This window comes from Nannospalax galili, unplaced genomic scaffold (genome assembly GCF_000622305.1).
Source record: "Nannospalax galili isolate Female #2095 unplaced genomic scaffold, S.galili_v1.0 scaffold405, whole genome shotgun sequence".
Lineage (NCBI taxonomy): Eukaryota > Metazoa > Chordata > Mammalia > Rodentia > Spalacidae > Nannospalax > Nannospalax galili.
Genome location: NW_008354532.1, coordinates 1,109,885 through 1,125,292, shown reverse-complemented (window position 1 = coordinate 1,125,292; position 15,408 = coordinate 1,109,885). Strand labels below are relative to the sequence as shown.

The 15,408-nt window shown below is 36.0% G+C and overlaps 1 protein-coding gene across 9 annotated transcripts in view; it reads left to right on the top strand.

Moving 5' to 3' along the window:
* Ptpn13 (protein tyrosine phosphatase non-receptor type 13) overlaps nt 1-15,408 on the top strand; it is a 238,888-nt gene that overhangs the window by 90,812 nt on the left and 132,668 nt on the right. For 8 of the 9 annotated variants that reach the window (XM_008851752.3, XM_029555308.1, XM_029555311.1 and 5 more), the window contains one exon: nt 9,582-10,142. The exons of the other annotated variant lie outside the window; for it this stretch is intronic. In XM_008851752.3, the coding sequence (XP_008849974.1) occupies nt 9,582-10,142 (561 nt within the window). The remainder of the gene's footprint in view (nt 1-9,581; nt 10,143-15,408) is intronic. 9 annotated transcript variants of the gene reach the window in all.

The following is a 15,408-nucleotide window of genomic DNA, read 5'->3' as shown; positions in this document are numbered from 1 at the left end:
TAAATATCAGTAACAGGCTGCATTAATCATTTTTGAAGGACTCATAGTGAGCACTTAGTAAGTGGAGCATTATGTTTAAAGACATTTGTTTCTTTCATGTTTCCTCATTCTAGTCTCGTTCTCTCTCCTATCCTTTCTCTCCCTTCTCTCATCACCGATTCCTCACTTCTGTGGTCTCCTCCCCTACCTTCTGCACCTCTTTCCTTATTTCTATTTCCTGTCCTGTCTCCAACCTTCCTGGAGTTCCCTGCCAACATCACTTCTGGACAATTAAGTGGCTCTGTTATGCAGTTAAGGTTTATTTACTTGTTACGCGTTAATTTAATAAATATAATTTTATATTATTAATGATTAATTATTTTAGGTGGTTTATGTTTTTCTAAGACAAAAAAAAAACTATGGTGTGCTATTTTGTTGTATCCTATATGCATCATGGATCTATTGGGGGGAAAGTCATGCCTGTAATATTTAGTTTTCAAAATTTTAAAGACTGTGGAATGTTAGCTTAGTTTATATTATATTACTTCTGGCAGTAGAGAATTCTAATGTTACAGATGCTAATTGTTATATGGTATTTTAGAGATAATAACTAGCAATTGAGTTGAATCTATAGCTACTCAGTAGCATATCTTAGTTAGCTGTTTATGTTTTAAGTAAGAAATTTATAGAAGTTAAGGCTTCTGGACATGTAAATGCTAGACATTGGGAAAATTTACTACTACATTAAGTACAATCTTTCTGTAAGTGTTCAGTGAATAGCCATTGACTGAATGAACATGAAACCAGTAGGCTTTGAAATGTCATAGAATAACATGTTCATACTATGATTCTTTAATACTTTCATAAAGAAATATGTGAGATTTATTTATTCACAGATTTTAAGCATTAGGTTAGATGTGAATAAAAAGAAAAATAAACCCTTCTCTGTCTTTACTCATATTATCAGACCTTTTCTTATTGTAACAATAAAAACATAAGTTTGAAAACAACTTGTAATGACTTTTATTTTATACTAAAAATGACTTAGTGGCATGGTTTAATAGCACTTTAGAATTCTTACTATTCATGGACCATCCCAATGCAGATAATGAAGAAATGATCATGACTTTACAAACAGAAATTGTTAATATACTAGCCAGTGATTTATTCTTGAAAACTTGTGTCAGAGAATAAAATCTCCCCTTTGTCTAAACTGAAGAGGATTTGTGAAAAATTATAATTTGTCACTCAAGATAAACCAAATTTTATTTATATTTTGAGTAGAATTAGACATCATTAACATTAAATCATGCCTTTGTGTGTATTCAATGTAATGGAGGGGAAAATCTTCCAATGTTCTTAGCCATTGGTTTCCACAGTAGTACTACTGCACAGGAGCTCTTTTAATCCATCTTTTTAGTCAGTTTTATAAACCCTCATTTCAAAGGCAGAAGCAACCTAGGTATACTAATTATAGCCCCGACCAGGTAGAAGTAATTAGTAGCTAATCATCAGTAGCATATACTAATTTCAGAAATTTAAGACTGGAAAAAAATTAGCTCTTGAAGAATAGCTACTCTTCTAGGACACCGATCTTCCTTTGGGGCACTGCTAGTTCACTCTTTGGTTGCTGGTAGTCAAGCAATTGGTTATCCCATATAGCAAGTAAGGCAATCTCAGAATGCACAAATCTGAAGTGTGTGTACTGATAGCTTCATTGTGTTAGAATCCTGACCAGTGTTCAATAAAGAAAGCATTAAGATGGAAACTGAGATGCAGAATTGGATTTTAAAAAAGAAGCCAATGTAGGGATGCCTATATCTATCATTTAATTCCTAATTTAATAAAATTTAACCTTTCGTTTATGAGTAAATTACCTTAAAAATTGTCTCCTATATTTTGTGGGGCTGGAGACATGATTTAGTTATTAAGAGCACTTGCTGTCCTTCCAGAAGACCAGGGTTCTCTTTCCAACACCCACATGGCAGCTAACAACTTTTCTTTACTCCAGTTCCAAGGGATCCATTGCCTTCTTCTGGCCTCCGAAGGCATTGCATGCATGTCGTGCACTTACATATATGCAAGCAAAACACTTACACACATAAAATAAAAATAAATTAAATATAGTTTCAAAGAGAAACTCCCTGCTCCTACAGAAGACCTGGGTTCAGTTCCCAGCACTCATACGGCAGCTAACACCTGTCCTTAACTCCAGTTTCAGGGGATCTGATGCTCTCTTCTGGCCTCCTCTGGCAGCAGGCACTTATATAATGCAAACAAAACACTCATAGACATAAAATAAAAATAAATAAAATCTTCTTAAAAATTAAGAAAAAGTGTCTCCTATATTTGGCTTCTGAAATCTATCACAGATACCCCTACTTTGTTACTTAATACTGCCAGTACTGCTAGCACGGCTTCACAAAACCCAAAGAAATAAAACATTTCCTTCCAAGTCTAAGGTGGAAGCCTACACCACCATCAGATCAATGTGATAGTATTCCAGAACATGAGTATGTGGATAATATCATGTTTCCTTTTCTATGTGCTTGAACACATTTTTGAGGACAGATGGATAATCAAGGAACCTCCTCTAATATTGAAATGCCATTTTGAAGTTCATTTCTAAGAAATGTGAATCTTTGAGTCTATGTGTGAAAGGGAAAAGTGAATGATGGTATCCAATTAAGGAAAATGTTAAATTCCATATACTAAAAATAGTTTAAACATGGTGTGCTTTGCAAGGAATCTGTCTTTCCAGTTTATCTAAAATAAATGGCATGCATTCCACTAGAAATATGACTTTATTTTGTTAACTCTTGTATGTGGTTCTTCACTCTACATTTCCTGTTCCATATTTAGATTTTAGCAAACTATACAGTCTCCAGAAGCAAAGTGTTTATGGACTCATTTTAAATATGGGTGTTTATAATTGGTGATAATCTAATGTCTCTAAGGTGTCTGAACTCAGAGCCTCCTCAAGAGATGGGAAAGTCTACATATAGTCACTGTTTATTCTGTTTGGAACAGTGTGATATTTTTTTAATTAAATAGATCAAAAACTTTATGGAAAACCTTCTGATCTCTGCTTTCTTTATTTCCTCTCAAAAGAACTTTTTAAATCCACCCTCAGTGATAATTATATGCTTAGGAAAACAAAGCAAAAATAGAAAAGGGAGACAAACCTCTCTTTATATTGCCCTTGTTCAGAAGTGCTCAAATAAGTCATATATTCTGTCATCTCCGAAAGAATAGTAGCATATTAAATCCACATTTTGTAGATGAAGGAAAAAATGAAAACCATGCAAATTGACTGGCTTACCCAATCTGTGGGTTGAAGAGAACACTATAGTTAAATCCAAGTCTGTTGATAGTAGTCTTACTGATAGATGATGCTGCCTAAACTGAATTTTAAAGGTTTTGTAATCAGTTCATTCTACTACCATTCTATTGGAATCTATTTTATTAGGAACTGGAAATACAGAATAAGTAAGATGCAGTCTTTTCCTACTGTTCCACTTGGGAGTAAGGGAGGGAAAGCTAGCTGGAGTGATGACAGATACATAATACAATAAATAATTTTTACATAGTGAGACAAGGCCCTAATGCAGGTCTAGCATGCTCTGAGAGTACAGTGGTTCAAGAAATAAATATGCCAGGATGGGGAAATATCAAACACAGTTTCTTCCACCTCAAAAACTCAAGAGGAGGGGCTGAAGAGATAGCTCAGCGGTTAAGGGCACTGACTGCTCTTGTAGAGGACTCAGGTTTGGTTTCCAGCACCCACCTGGTGGTTAACAATTATCTGTAACTCCAGTTCCAGGAGCTCCAACACCCTTTTCTGACTTCTGCACCTACATACATGCAGACAAAACAGCTATACACATTTAAAACACACACACACACACACACACACACACACACACACACACACAAACCCTCAAGAGTAGCTCCAGTGACTTTGCTTTCAGCAAAAGCATTCACAATTCCCTTTGTTCATTAGAGAGATCACAGCTATTATGCTTCATTAAAAATTGCTATTTATTGTGTATCAGGTAAAATAGTTCAAAGAGCTGCACACATGTTTAGAAATATTTGGAAAGTAGTTGAATAAGGTGCATTTATTAGTACAGATTATTAGACGGCATTACCAGTACATGCTCTTCAATGGTTAGCAGTATCAAATAAGTATGATCCTAAAATTCCATGTTTCTCCTCATTGGTATGGCTAGGTTCTATATTTGAACTCTCATTTCCTAGATTAGCGAATTTTTCCTGAGTACCTTAGTAACATAGAGTAATTATGCTGCTATATTGTGCTCTTACTTTATTTAGTAAAATTTGCAGTTCTCAGAACTGAATTATTATTATTATTATACTACATCTTTTATTTTACATAAAGAAATCTTTTACAAAAAATAACTTTTTCATCTGGTAAAATATAAATCAGGCAGTTATGTATGTGTTCATTCAGCTGTGCAGTTGAAGGTAGTGAGAACATCATTAGTATGACAGAATGCCAGGACAGTCCTACCAGATAGGAGTAATTGATTTGAAGATGATGTGCTGGGCCGGGCATGGTGGTGCATACCTTTAATCCCAGCACTGAGCATAGGATCTCCGTGAGATCAAGACCAGCCTGGCCTACATAGTGAGTTTTAGGCCAGCTGGGTTTACAGGGAGACACTATTTCAAAAAAAAGTCAATAATAATAAAATTAAAATGGTGCATTTGTGCCAGCTGAAATCCAGTTCTCTACCACATGCCTACATATCTACCTAAAGATGTCTCTTTTTTCTTCCAAAATGCAAAAAACAAACAGACAAACAAACAAAAAACAGTCCTGGGCTAACAGATACAGGAAAGAAACCGCTTAGCTCCAAACAGCTCTTTCTACATCTTTCTTTTCCTTCTCTCATCTACACTGTTTCTCCCTTGAATGCTTTTGCAGCTCATAGCTCTTAGACCTCTATGCTAGACCATTTCTGACAAGTGTGTACCTCTGGCTTTGAATCTTGTTTCATACTTCAGCTTTTTGCCCAGGTTCCTCAGGGGCACTCCCGCTCCCCCCATCTCTCTTCCTTCCTAGCTCCTCCGTCTAGTCCATCAGCCATTCCTTGGTCCTGTTGGCCACCAGAAAAAGCCTCACTTCTGATACTCAATCATTTTTTTAAAAGTAATAGTCATGAGATTTAAGTTTGTGACTATAATGTTAACAAATACAATTTGAGAACTTAAAGAACAATTGAAACATAGTCATATTTGACCTATTTTGTAGAAACAAAACAGAAAGCTATGGCAAACTTCGGAGTGAATTGTTTTATTTTTGTTTTGTATTTTCTTGCTTTTTTAACTTTAAAAAAACTTTATTGAGAATTTCATACATGCATATAAGTTGTTTTGATCAAATCCACACCCACTCCCTTCTTGCTTTTTTGTTATTGTTTTTCTTTCTTTTTTTTTTTTTTTGGTTTTTGTTTTGAGACAAGATCTTATGTATCATAATTTGACCTTGAACTTGGGACCCTCTTGCCTCAGCTTGTACTTGTTTATAGAATGTAAAATCATAACTTCTTGGATTTTAAATAAATATGTACTGAAATAGTTCCATATCTAATTAATTTGCATTAAAACCATAAAGCCTTGTGTCTGTAAAGCAAGAGCCATGTGGTTAGCATTTCCATTTACACCTGTGTAGCCAGGGAAAAGACAGCTTTTTGGAGATACCATGGCCAGTTAGTACATTGTTAGTAAATGCTGACAACCTTAAAAGACAACAGTACATCTACCTCTCACAAGTGGAATAGACTTGTGATATATTTGCTAAATGATCTGTTTCCATTACAGTGGCATTAGGGTAGTTTACCTTTACAAAGTACCATTTAAAATAAAACTATGGATGAAAAGAAACTAATCATGAGAAAGGTCTGGAGACGAAGCACAAAAAAAAACTGTACAAAGACCCTTATTCATAAGAGCTTGACAGAGAAAAGCCTGTGGCTTGGACAGAATAATAGAAATTAGACTAAAAAGATCCAAGTGACATACCTGAAAGGAGGCCAGATTTTATTTAATGTGTGATGATAGGCTAACTTTATGATTTGTTGACAGGCAGAATTTACATTTTAAAAAAGATAATTCTGGGGCTAGGCATGGTGGTACACACCTTTAATCTCTGAGATCGAGACCAACCTGGCCTACATAGCAAATTCCAGACCGCCTGGGGCTACAAGGAGACCCTGTCTCAAAAAAATAAAATAAAATAACAAAAAACAAAAATGGGGCTGGAAAGATGGCTCCGCAGTTAAGAGTACTGACTGCTCTTGCAGAGAACCCCAGATTGATTCCCAGCACCCACAAGGCAGCTAACAACCATCCATAACTCCAGTTCCAAGGGATCCAACACCCTTTTCTGATCTCCGTGGGCATTTCACGACTTGGGTGCACTTATACAACATGACAAGCAATACATTCATATGTATAAAATAAAAATAATAAGATACATATTTTTAAAACTACCAAACAAAAAATATATGTTTCTGGCAGCTGAATGAAGGAGAGTTGATAGAAGCAACCAGTCTGGGGACTGCTGCAATGATCTGCCAAGCAGTGCTATTAACTAGACATAAAGGCAGGGGAATTGGATATTGGCACATGAAATAAGATGTCTTTGAGAATTTTATATAGCTAGTGATTGCTGATGGGTTTAATGGAGCTAAGGAAGATGAATCATTTAAAGATGTTTGTCTATATTTCCATTTTGAGTAACCATTGGATAATATTGTAATGGGAAGGTCTGGAAGAAAATGGACTGTTCTATATGTGGAAAACAAAACATCAGTTTTAAACATGTACGGTTTGAGGCACTTATGAAATATACATTCAGAATTTCCAGTTATGTAAGAGCTGCCCTAAAAGTTCAATGTTAAGAATATAAATTTGGGAGTTTTTCAAGTGTAGCTAATATTTAAAATATCAATAAAATTACATAAAGAAAAAGTGAAAAATGAAATCTAAACCTGATACCTGAAGAAACTTAACATTTGAATATGCAGTAAAGAAGAAGAAAAAAAAATACAGAATAAGGATGACTAGGAGGAGGGAGCTAGGCTTGAAAAAAGAAGAAAGTGAGTCAATGAGAGGCAAGCGTCAGGATCAATGGTTGCTGGGAGGAAAGTGTCCACTTCCATTATAGAGGCCACTGGTGATGCATGGTGAGGGTTGTCCCTGTGTACAGTAGTTGGAAGCTGACTCATGAGGAGAGTAATGGCTAGAAAGTAAGAAATCAGAGAGATAGTAGCTAAAGGAAAGTGTTAATGGGAGAAGTTTAGCTTGATTTGGTTTCGTTTCATTTTTAGAGAAATTACACTATGTATGGTAATAGGAAATACTCAATGGAAAGAGAAAATAATGACAGTATAAACAGATAGCAGAGAAGTTAGCCAAAGCCATACATTCTTTAGTAACATGAAAACCGAGAGAAACTCAGAATACACATTGGAGTTTGGCTTTCTCCTAGCTGGAAATTTCATGCACTGAGACAACAGGGAAAATATCTGTAGACACAGGTAGGTAGAATTAGTCATGGAAAGGTGAGAAAGCATTCCTCCAAAGGCATCTGTTTTCTTCGTAGGAAATGAGATAGGATCATCAGCTAAAAGACAGTGAAATTGGGAAACTTGAAGAATGAGGCAAAGGGAAACAGTCACTGTAACAAGTGAATGATCTTACTATTAACATATGGTATTGAGGGAACAGAGTGGTTGACCATGAATTGATGGTGCTGCCAAAATTTTCCCATTTGTCTGCTTGACCAAAGTCAAAGCCTTAGAAAGAAAGCAGATAGCTACATTCATGTGTGACTTACGATTAGTTCTTCTTAGTTCTTATGTTTTTATCTTACATATTCTGTCAGTTTCCAAGAATATGTCTCAAGTTGATACAGTTTTAAAGTCGTTAGTTTCAAAATTCAATTTGTGTAAAAATGTCACTTATCCCTAAAGTACTGTAACACAGTCATGTTTATGAACTTTCAACTTAGATTAGTAGTTAGATTCTGTAGCAATCTGTTCTTTATATCACATGTCCCAATATGGAAATTATTCATATTCATACTTAATTAGATCCGTGTTCACAGGAATATGGGATATAAGAAAGCATAGTTCACATTATTATTTGTTGCACTAACTCTCCTATTTTAAGGTAGAATTTGTTATCAAGGAATTAAAGCTTATAGTTATTTCCCTGAAGAGATGACTAATAGCTTCAAATGAATTCAGTGTATTGTTACAAAGAAGGATCACTTTATATTGCATAGCACATAAGTTTTCAAATGGAACTCACAGAGTGTAACACAGAAAGCTGTCAGTGTTTTAGGACTATTAGGGTGGTAACTTTAAAAAATATTTCCTACATTTTTGGGGGGAGTGGACAAATGTAATTTCTGGTGTTGGATCTGTGGATTCATAGAATTAATATTTGAATGGGCTTTAAATGTATCTGAATAAAATGTTAGAAACAATCAGAATCAGTTCTTGCTTTTAAAAATTATTATTTTTATGTGAGTGAGTGCATGGCTTGAATGTATTTAAGTAAACCTATGTCATGCAATGCCCGTGGAGGTCAGAAGAGGGTGTTGGATCCCTTGGAACTGGAGTTACAGATGGTTGTTAGATGCCATCTGGGTGCTGGGAATCATACCTGGGTCCTCTTCCAGAGCAATCAGTGCTCTTAACCACTGAGCCATCTCTCCAGCCCCAGGTTCCTCCTTTTAACAACATCATACTCTTTAAAAAAAAAAAAAAACTAGAATATTGTAGTTAACAAATAGTGATACATTATGTTCTTAGGAGAAAAAACTATTTTAGCATGCATAATAGTCTACCATGAAAAAATTAGCTTTCTTTCACAATTTAAACAAAAATTATCTGACACTAAGATATTGTAAAAAATTCTGAAAATACCTAATTGTAAAAATATCTTGAACTTAAGAATTCCAAGTACTGCAATTTTATTCCTCTCCAGAATATAGAAAGAATTGTTTCTTCTTTAAACATGTGTATGTAAAAGAGCAGGCTATACCAGGACCTTTTATTCAGGTAATACATGTTTAAGTTACATTTTTAGGAATTAAAAGTGTATATTATACAATTTATTATCTCAAATCATTTTTCAGATAATTAATATTTTACAAATCAGACATTGTCATATTTTTAATCTACATTTTAAAACCAAATAATTTACCTTTGATGGTAAAAATACTACCACTCAAAAAAGTAAGTTCAATATATTATTTATCTTACTACCTAAGAGACATTGAGATGCAGGTATAGCTCAGTGGTGGAGTTTTTGCACACACTAGGTCCTGGGTTCAATCCCCAGAACTGCAAAGGCAGAACAGAAAAAGAGACACTGGACTCTGAACAGTTGGGAGTCGGCAGCTCTTTGTATGTCCACTCTTACCTTTGCCATTATCTGGTTTCATACCTGCTCTCCACCAGAGAATTTAGGAAATTGGCACCACTTTCAGTGTCAGTAGTGCATTACATTCCAGTTATTTTCTAAAGATTCTGTGCATACATGATAGATTCTTATCATTCCAGGAAGAAGCTCTACTTCTGATGTACTAGACATACACAAGGCTTCATTCTCTCATCAGACCTTTCTTAACAAAGGGCTTAGTAAATCTATGGGATTTCTGTCCATCAGAGATACACAGGATGAGGAAGATTGTTTCAAGAACATTTCATCTGATAATTCTGGGCATGAAGATTCTGAAAATATTTGCTCCCCTTACCAGTTCAAAACTAGTGGTCCACAAAAAAAGCTTACTGCTGGAATTGATATGCTTTCTAAGAAGAAGATCTGGGCTTCATCCATGGACTTGCTTTGTACAGCTGATAAAGAGTTTACTGGAGAGACTGGCAGGTACCAACACTGTCACCCCGAGGCAATGGCAGGATGGACTTCAACAACCACTAGAAAAAAAGAGGCAAGATATTCTGATGGAAGTATTGCCTTGGATGTCTTTGGCCCTCAGAAAGTGGAACCAGCATACCACACTCAAGAATTGCCCTCCTCCTCTGCAGTAATAAGTGCATTGGACCGAATTCGAGAGAGACAAAAGAAACTTCAAGTTCTGAGAGAAGCCATGAATGTGGAAGGTTAGTAATTTTGTGTGTGTCTGAGAGAAGTGAATTAAAATATATTTAAAATTGTGTTTTGAAATAAAGAAGGGTTATTAAACCATTCCACAAGTCTTATTTCCACTGTGAAGCCTTTTTGTCCAGGGCACAGTGACTTCCCTGTCTATTTCTGTTCACTCTTCCACCAAAACCTAATCCGCATGCTGCAAAGTCATCCCTATAAGCATGCCCCCAGCCACTTCATGGTGTCTCAGTATTTGGATTAGTGTGCTTTTAGAATGTAAGCTTCTCAAGGGCAGGACATTTTTTCTACGTTGTGTACTATCTCATTGGAGGTGTCAGTGGTTGTGAGAAAAGCAACAAGTCACAATTATCCTAGTGAGGCAGGATACCATGGTGCTGAGTGGGGCCCACCAAACCACCAGGTTCAAAACAGATTTTAGGGTATAGTGGCAGGCCAGTATGGTCTGTTTGGTTTGAAATAAAGTTTTGAATCTGTACTTCTAAATCATAGTATTTAGGTGTAAAGATTAAGAGTCAGTCTAGATTTGAACTGACTACGCCATTTCACATCTATGAGACTTTTGCTTCAGCAACTGAGTAATTTTTCCAAGTCTGAGTTATGTCATCTATAAAATGGACCTACCAAAATAGGCTAATTAGATAATAAATGTAAAGTGATTAAACATGTCATTGTACTTTTACTTAGAAAATCATAAAAATCATCTATAAGTAATAACTTATCATTCTATAGTAAAGCTGTTTCCAAAATATCTGAGCTACACAAAAAAAATCAATATATTGAATTGAATAAAGTTATGTTTTAAGTCAGTTATGGTGGCAGACACCTTTAATCCCAGCATTCAAGAAGCAAAACCAGGTGGATCTCCCAGCCAGCTTGGCCTATATAGTGACCAGCGAGGGCTACATAGTGAGACTTTGTAAGAAGAAGAAAAAGTTATAGTTTAAAAATATGGATAAAGACTATTTTAGTATAAATGTATACACGAGAAAAATAGATTTTTTCAGTTAATCCTGTGTATTTTTTAAGATGAAAGCTTTGTGATTTCCCTTGTTTCTTTGTCATAGCTATATTGACCCATGACAGAGCTATTTGAAAGGAATTTTATAATGATTTCTAGCTCAAAGCAAGGAGTAACATAATTAAGAGCATACCTATCCTTTGTGCGTGTGGGTGGGGTGTTATTCATGTGAGTGCAGATGTGTGTGCACTGGTGTGTTTGTGTCAGTGTCAGCCTTAGGTGTTATTCCTCAGGAGCCATCCACCTTTTTTAAATAAGGATTTTACTTTTATTATAAATTATGTGCATATGGGGGAGTTGTGCACATAAGTACAGTGCCCTCTCTTCTGGAGGCCAGAAGACAATGTTAGATACCCTGAAGCTAGAGTTACAGGAAAATGTGAGCTGCATGATGTGGATACTAGAACCCAAGCTTAGGTCCTCTGCAAGAACAGTATGTGCTTTTAACCACTGAGCTATCTTTCTATCCCCCACTTTGTTTTTTGAGACAGGGTTTCTCCTGGGACCTTGGACTGGCTGACTAGGCTAGACTGACTGGACAGCAAGCCCCAAAGATCTGCTTATCTCCTCCATTCCCAGTGCTAGAAGGACAAACACATGTCACCAAGGCTGGTTTTTTACTTAGGTGCCTGAGATCAAACTGAGGTCCTCATGTGTGAACAGCAACCACAATACTGATTGAGCTATTTCCCCAACCCCATAGACATCTTTAATTCATAGATTGCCTTTTATTCTGCTAAAGGCCTGTTCTGTTCAGCAGCTGAGCAGATTCTTCACAACATTACTAAACCAACATTACAATTGCTTTAACCAATAGCTTAACTCTTAAATTCAGTTTTTAAGAGTGGGCCCATACCCCTAGATATTTCTGTGAATCAACTGTCTTGCTGGAACTCCGCCCCTGGAACTGTATCCTCCAGTTCAGTCCCAACCAGAATTTTCTTCAAAATGGTTTCTCCAGCTTCAGTTGAGGAAGTACAAGCTTGATTCCACTCCAATCTTAACAGGCCATCTGGCCTTTTCATCTCTAGTCCTAGAATATCTCATTCACTCAAGGTCACACATCTTACCCATTCTCCACTGTGTCCCATGGAGATGGGTGCACCACCTTTCAGTGCTTGGATATGTTAATTCTCCAGCATACCCACATTTATTCATTATCTTTTTGGATAGAGTACCAAATTGAGCTTGTCAAGGACATGAGATCGGGTGCCTGGGTCATAAGACAGATGAGCACATGGTTTTGCTGGAGTTAATTAAAAGTCATTAGTTCAGATTATGTCCATTTATAAAAGTCATGCCCACACCTCTTCTAGAGCAGCTTTACTTCTAGTAAAAGACAGTGCAGTTCAATTAAAAATTATAAATTGGTAAAGAATAGAGAATTATGAAGAAAATATTTAATAGATATTATGGGTTTTTATGTAGTATACATATTATGAAGCATTAGCCAGTTTTATGAAGGAATTCAATATATTCTCTTTTATTATGTGTACATGTAATTTTATGCCTACATGTATATATGTGCACCATTTGCATGCCTGGTACCAACACAGACCAGGAGAGCACATCAAATCCCCTGGAACAGGTTACAGGCGAATGTGAACTGCCATGTGCTAGGAACCAAACCTAGGTCCTCTGCAAGGACAGCAAGTACTGTTAACTGCTGAGCCATCTCTCCAGGCCTGATCCTCTATATTCTTGATCCAAAGTGGTTGAGGCTTCCAAAGGTAGGAAATAAAAATTTAAATATTTGTTTATTCACCATATCACTTTTTAGCTTTTAGAGTGGCGATTACAAAGAGTAGCATAAAAGAAAAGATCACTTCAGAAGTCATATGTCATTCCCCTTTAGTGTTTCACAGCTGTTTGCATGTGAACAAGAATTGAGCCTAGGCTTCTTCTGTGCATGCCTTCATTAAGACATATATGTAAATATATTTTATCCATTGTGAAAAAGACAGCCCTCAATGATTCAAATAAAACAATTACAGTGTAAAACTCTGAATAGTGAAGCTTCATACCAATCTAGACTAATATTTATAGCATTTAGAACAAGTAATACCTTTGCTTAGAATGTAAACATTAAAATAAAATAAAATAAAATTTTAAATGTAAACATTAAAATAAAACCAAGAGGCGGAGGAAATGGTTCAGTAGGTAGGAATGCTTGCTGTGTAGGCACAAGGACCTGAGTTAGGATCCCCACTACCTGTATAAAAAGCCAGGCATGGCTGTGCATTCCTGTAGCCCAAGCATTGGTGTGTAGAGACAGGCAGATCCCAGGAGCTTGCTGGCTAACCAGTCTAGCCAAAATGGCAAGCTTCCAGTTTTGTCAGAGAGCCTGTCTTTAAGGAATAAAGTGAAGAACAATAGTGGAATACTCCCCACCTGGCTTCCTCATGCATGCACATGAATACAGACTTGCATACCCACATGCATGTATCATATACACTACACATACACATACACACACACACAGAAAAACAAAACTATAATGTCTAATATTCTAATGTATTAGTTTCAAAGATTATTTGTCTTAGTATTTGGTAAATTGATATTACTATGGATTAGGGATGGAGAGATGGCTCAGTGGTTAAGAGCACTAGCTGCTCTTACAGAAGACCTGGGTTTGGTTCCCAGCACCCACACGGCTGTTAAAAACTGCTTGAAACTCCAGTTCCAGGGGATCCAACACCCTCTTCTGGCCTCCACAGGCATCGAACATCATATGTACACTTATATACATGTAGGCAAAACAATTAACAATTTAAATTAACAATTTAAAAATATTTGTATGTATTAGCAATACTGATGATTTTATACATGAAACCTTAGTTTGAGTTAAAGAATGAGATCAAATATTAATGAAGTGATAATCTGTTGTACTATAGCTGTCAATTTAATATATTTTATTTTAATAAGTAAATTTGAATTTGATTACTTATAGCAAAACATTTATATATATCACATGATCCTTTTATCCTATAAGGTAGTATGTATGTATATCTATAAGCTTTAACAAAACTCAGATAGACCAACTTGAGTTCAAAAAGTTATTTTCTGGCCAGGCGTGGTGGCATATGCCTCTAATCCCAGCAGTCAGGAGCCAGAGGCAGGCAGATCTCTGTGAGTTCGAGGCCAGCCTGGTCTCCATAGTGAATCCAGGCCAGCTGCAGCTACAGGGAGACCTTGTCTCAAAAAGACCCCCCCCCCAAAAATTGTTTTCTGTAAAGACAGTGCATAAACTTCTTTAAAACATTATTTGTTCAAAAAGTAATTGGCTATGATAATACATCACTTACAGATTTAGAAATTTTATGTTTGTTACAGGAGATAACACAAGGAAAAGTTTTTTTTAAAAAATATGCTTTAAACTGTTTCATAACAAGTTATTTTCTATACTGAATCTTTCTTTCTACTGGAAAGTTTTCAAAAGCATTAACTGCTACTAAAAATGTATCCATGTTTTCCCAGAAGATATTTTAAAGCTCAGTAAATAAGCAAAACATGAAAATGTGGGTTTATTATGAAAATACTTACATTATCTTAAAACTCTCCATTATTATCTTTGCAAGCAGCAATGAACTATGTTTGCTTTAGACTAACAACATTGTTTGAAAGGAATGTTTGAAGTTTGAAATTCAAAAGCAATAATTCTGATTAGTTATTTAGTTTAGTGGCCTGTTGGTTTTAAGCTGTGCTGTCTTTCTGCAGGCAAGCTAATTTGTACTAGCTATGCAAACAAAAATGCAGCTTGCTAGTACTAAGATTTTTAGCTAGTATACAAAGAACCATGAGAATAGAAAATAATGTAAATCCCATTTGTCTCATTTAGTTCTCATGAAAACTGGGCCCTTTTACATGTGATCAATCAAGCAGAACCCTCTGTGCCACTAATACACACATTACACAGATTAATGTATTTCTTCCTAAATAATATTTTAAAACATTTAAAAATAAATACTCTCTTCCCCCTACAGATAAGAATTATACAATTTGGGAGTCTTTTAGATAGACCCACTGAAGGGGTACCCCAATTGCCTCGCCCTGTGCCCTGCTCAGCATGGAAGAAGCCAGAGCGGTCTGCATTCCGCTTCCATATCTGCAAGTTGGGTAACCTCTTCAGAGGATGGTGTGATAAGAATAGGAGGTAGAAATATGCTAGGCAGTTAGGGTAAAAAGACTCCAAAGAAAAGTAGCCAGTTTCTTGGCTAAAAGACATAATGTCCTTGGACCTC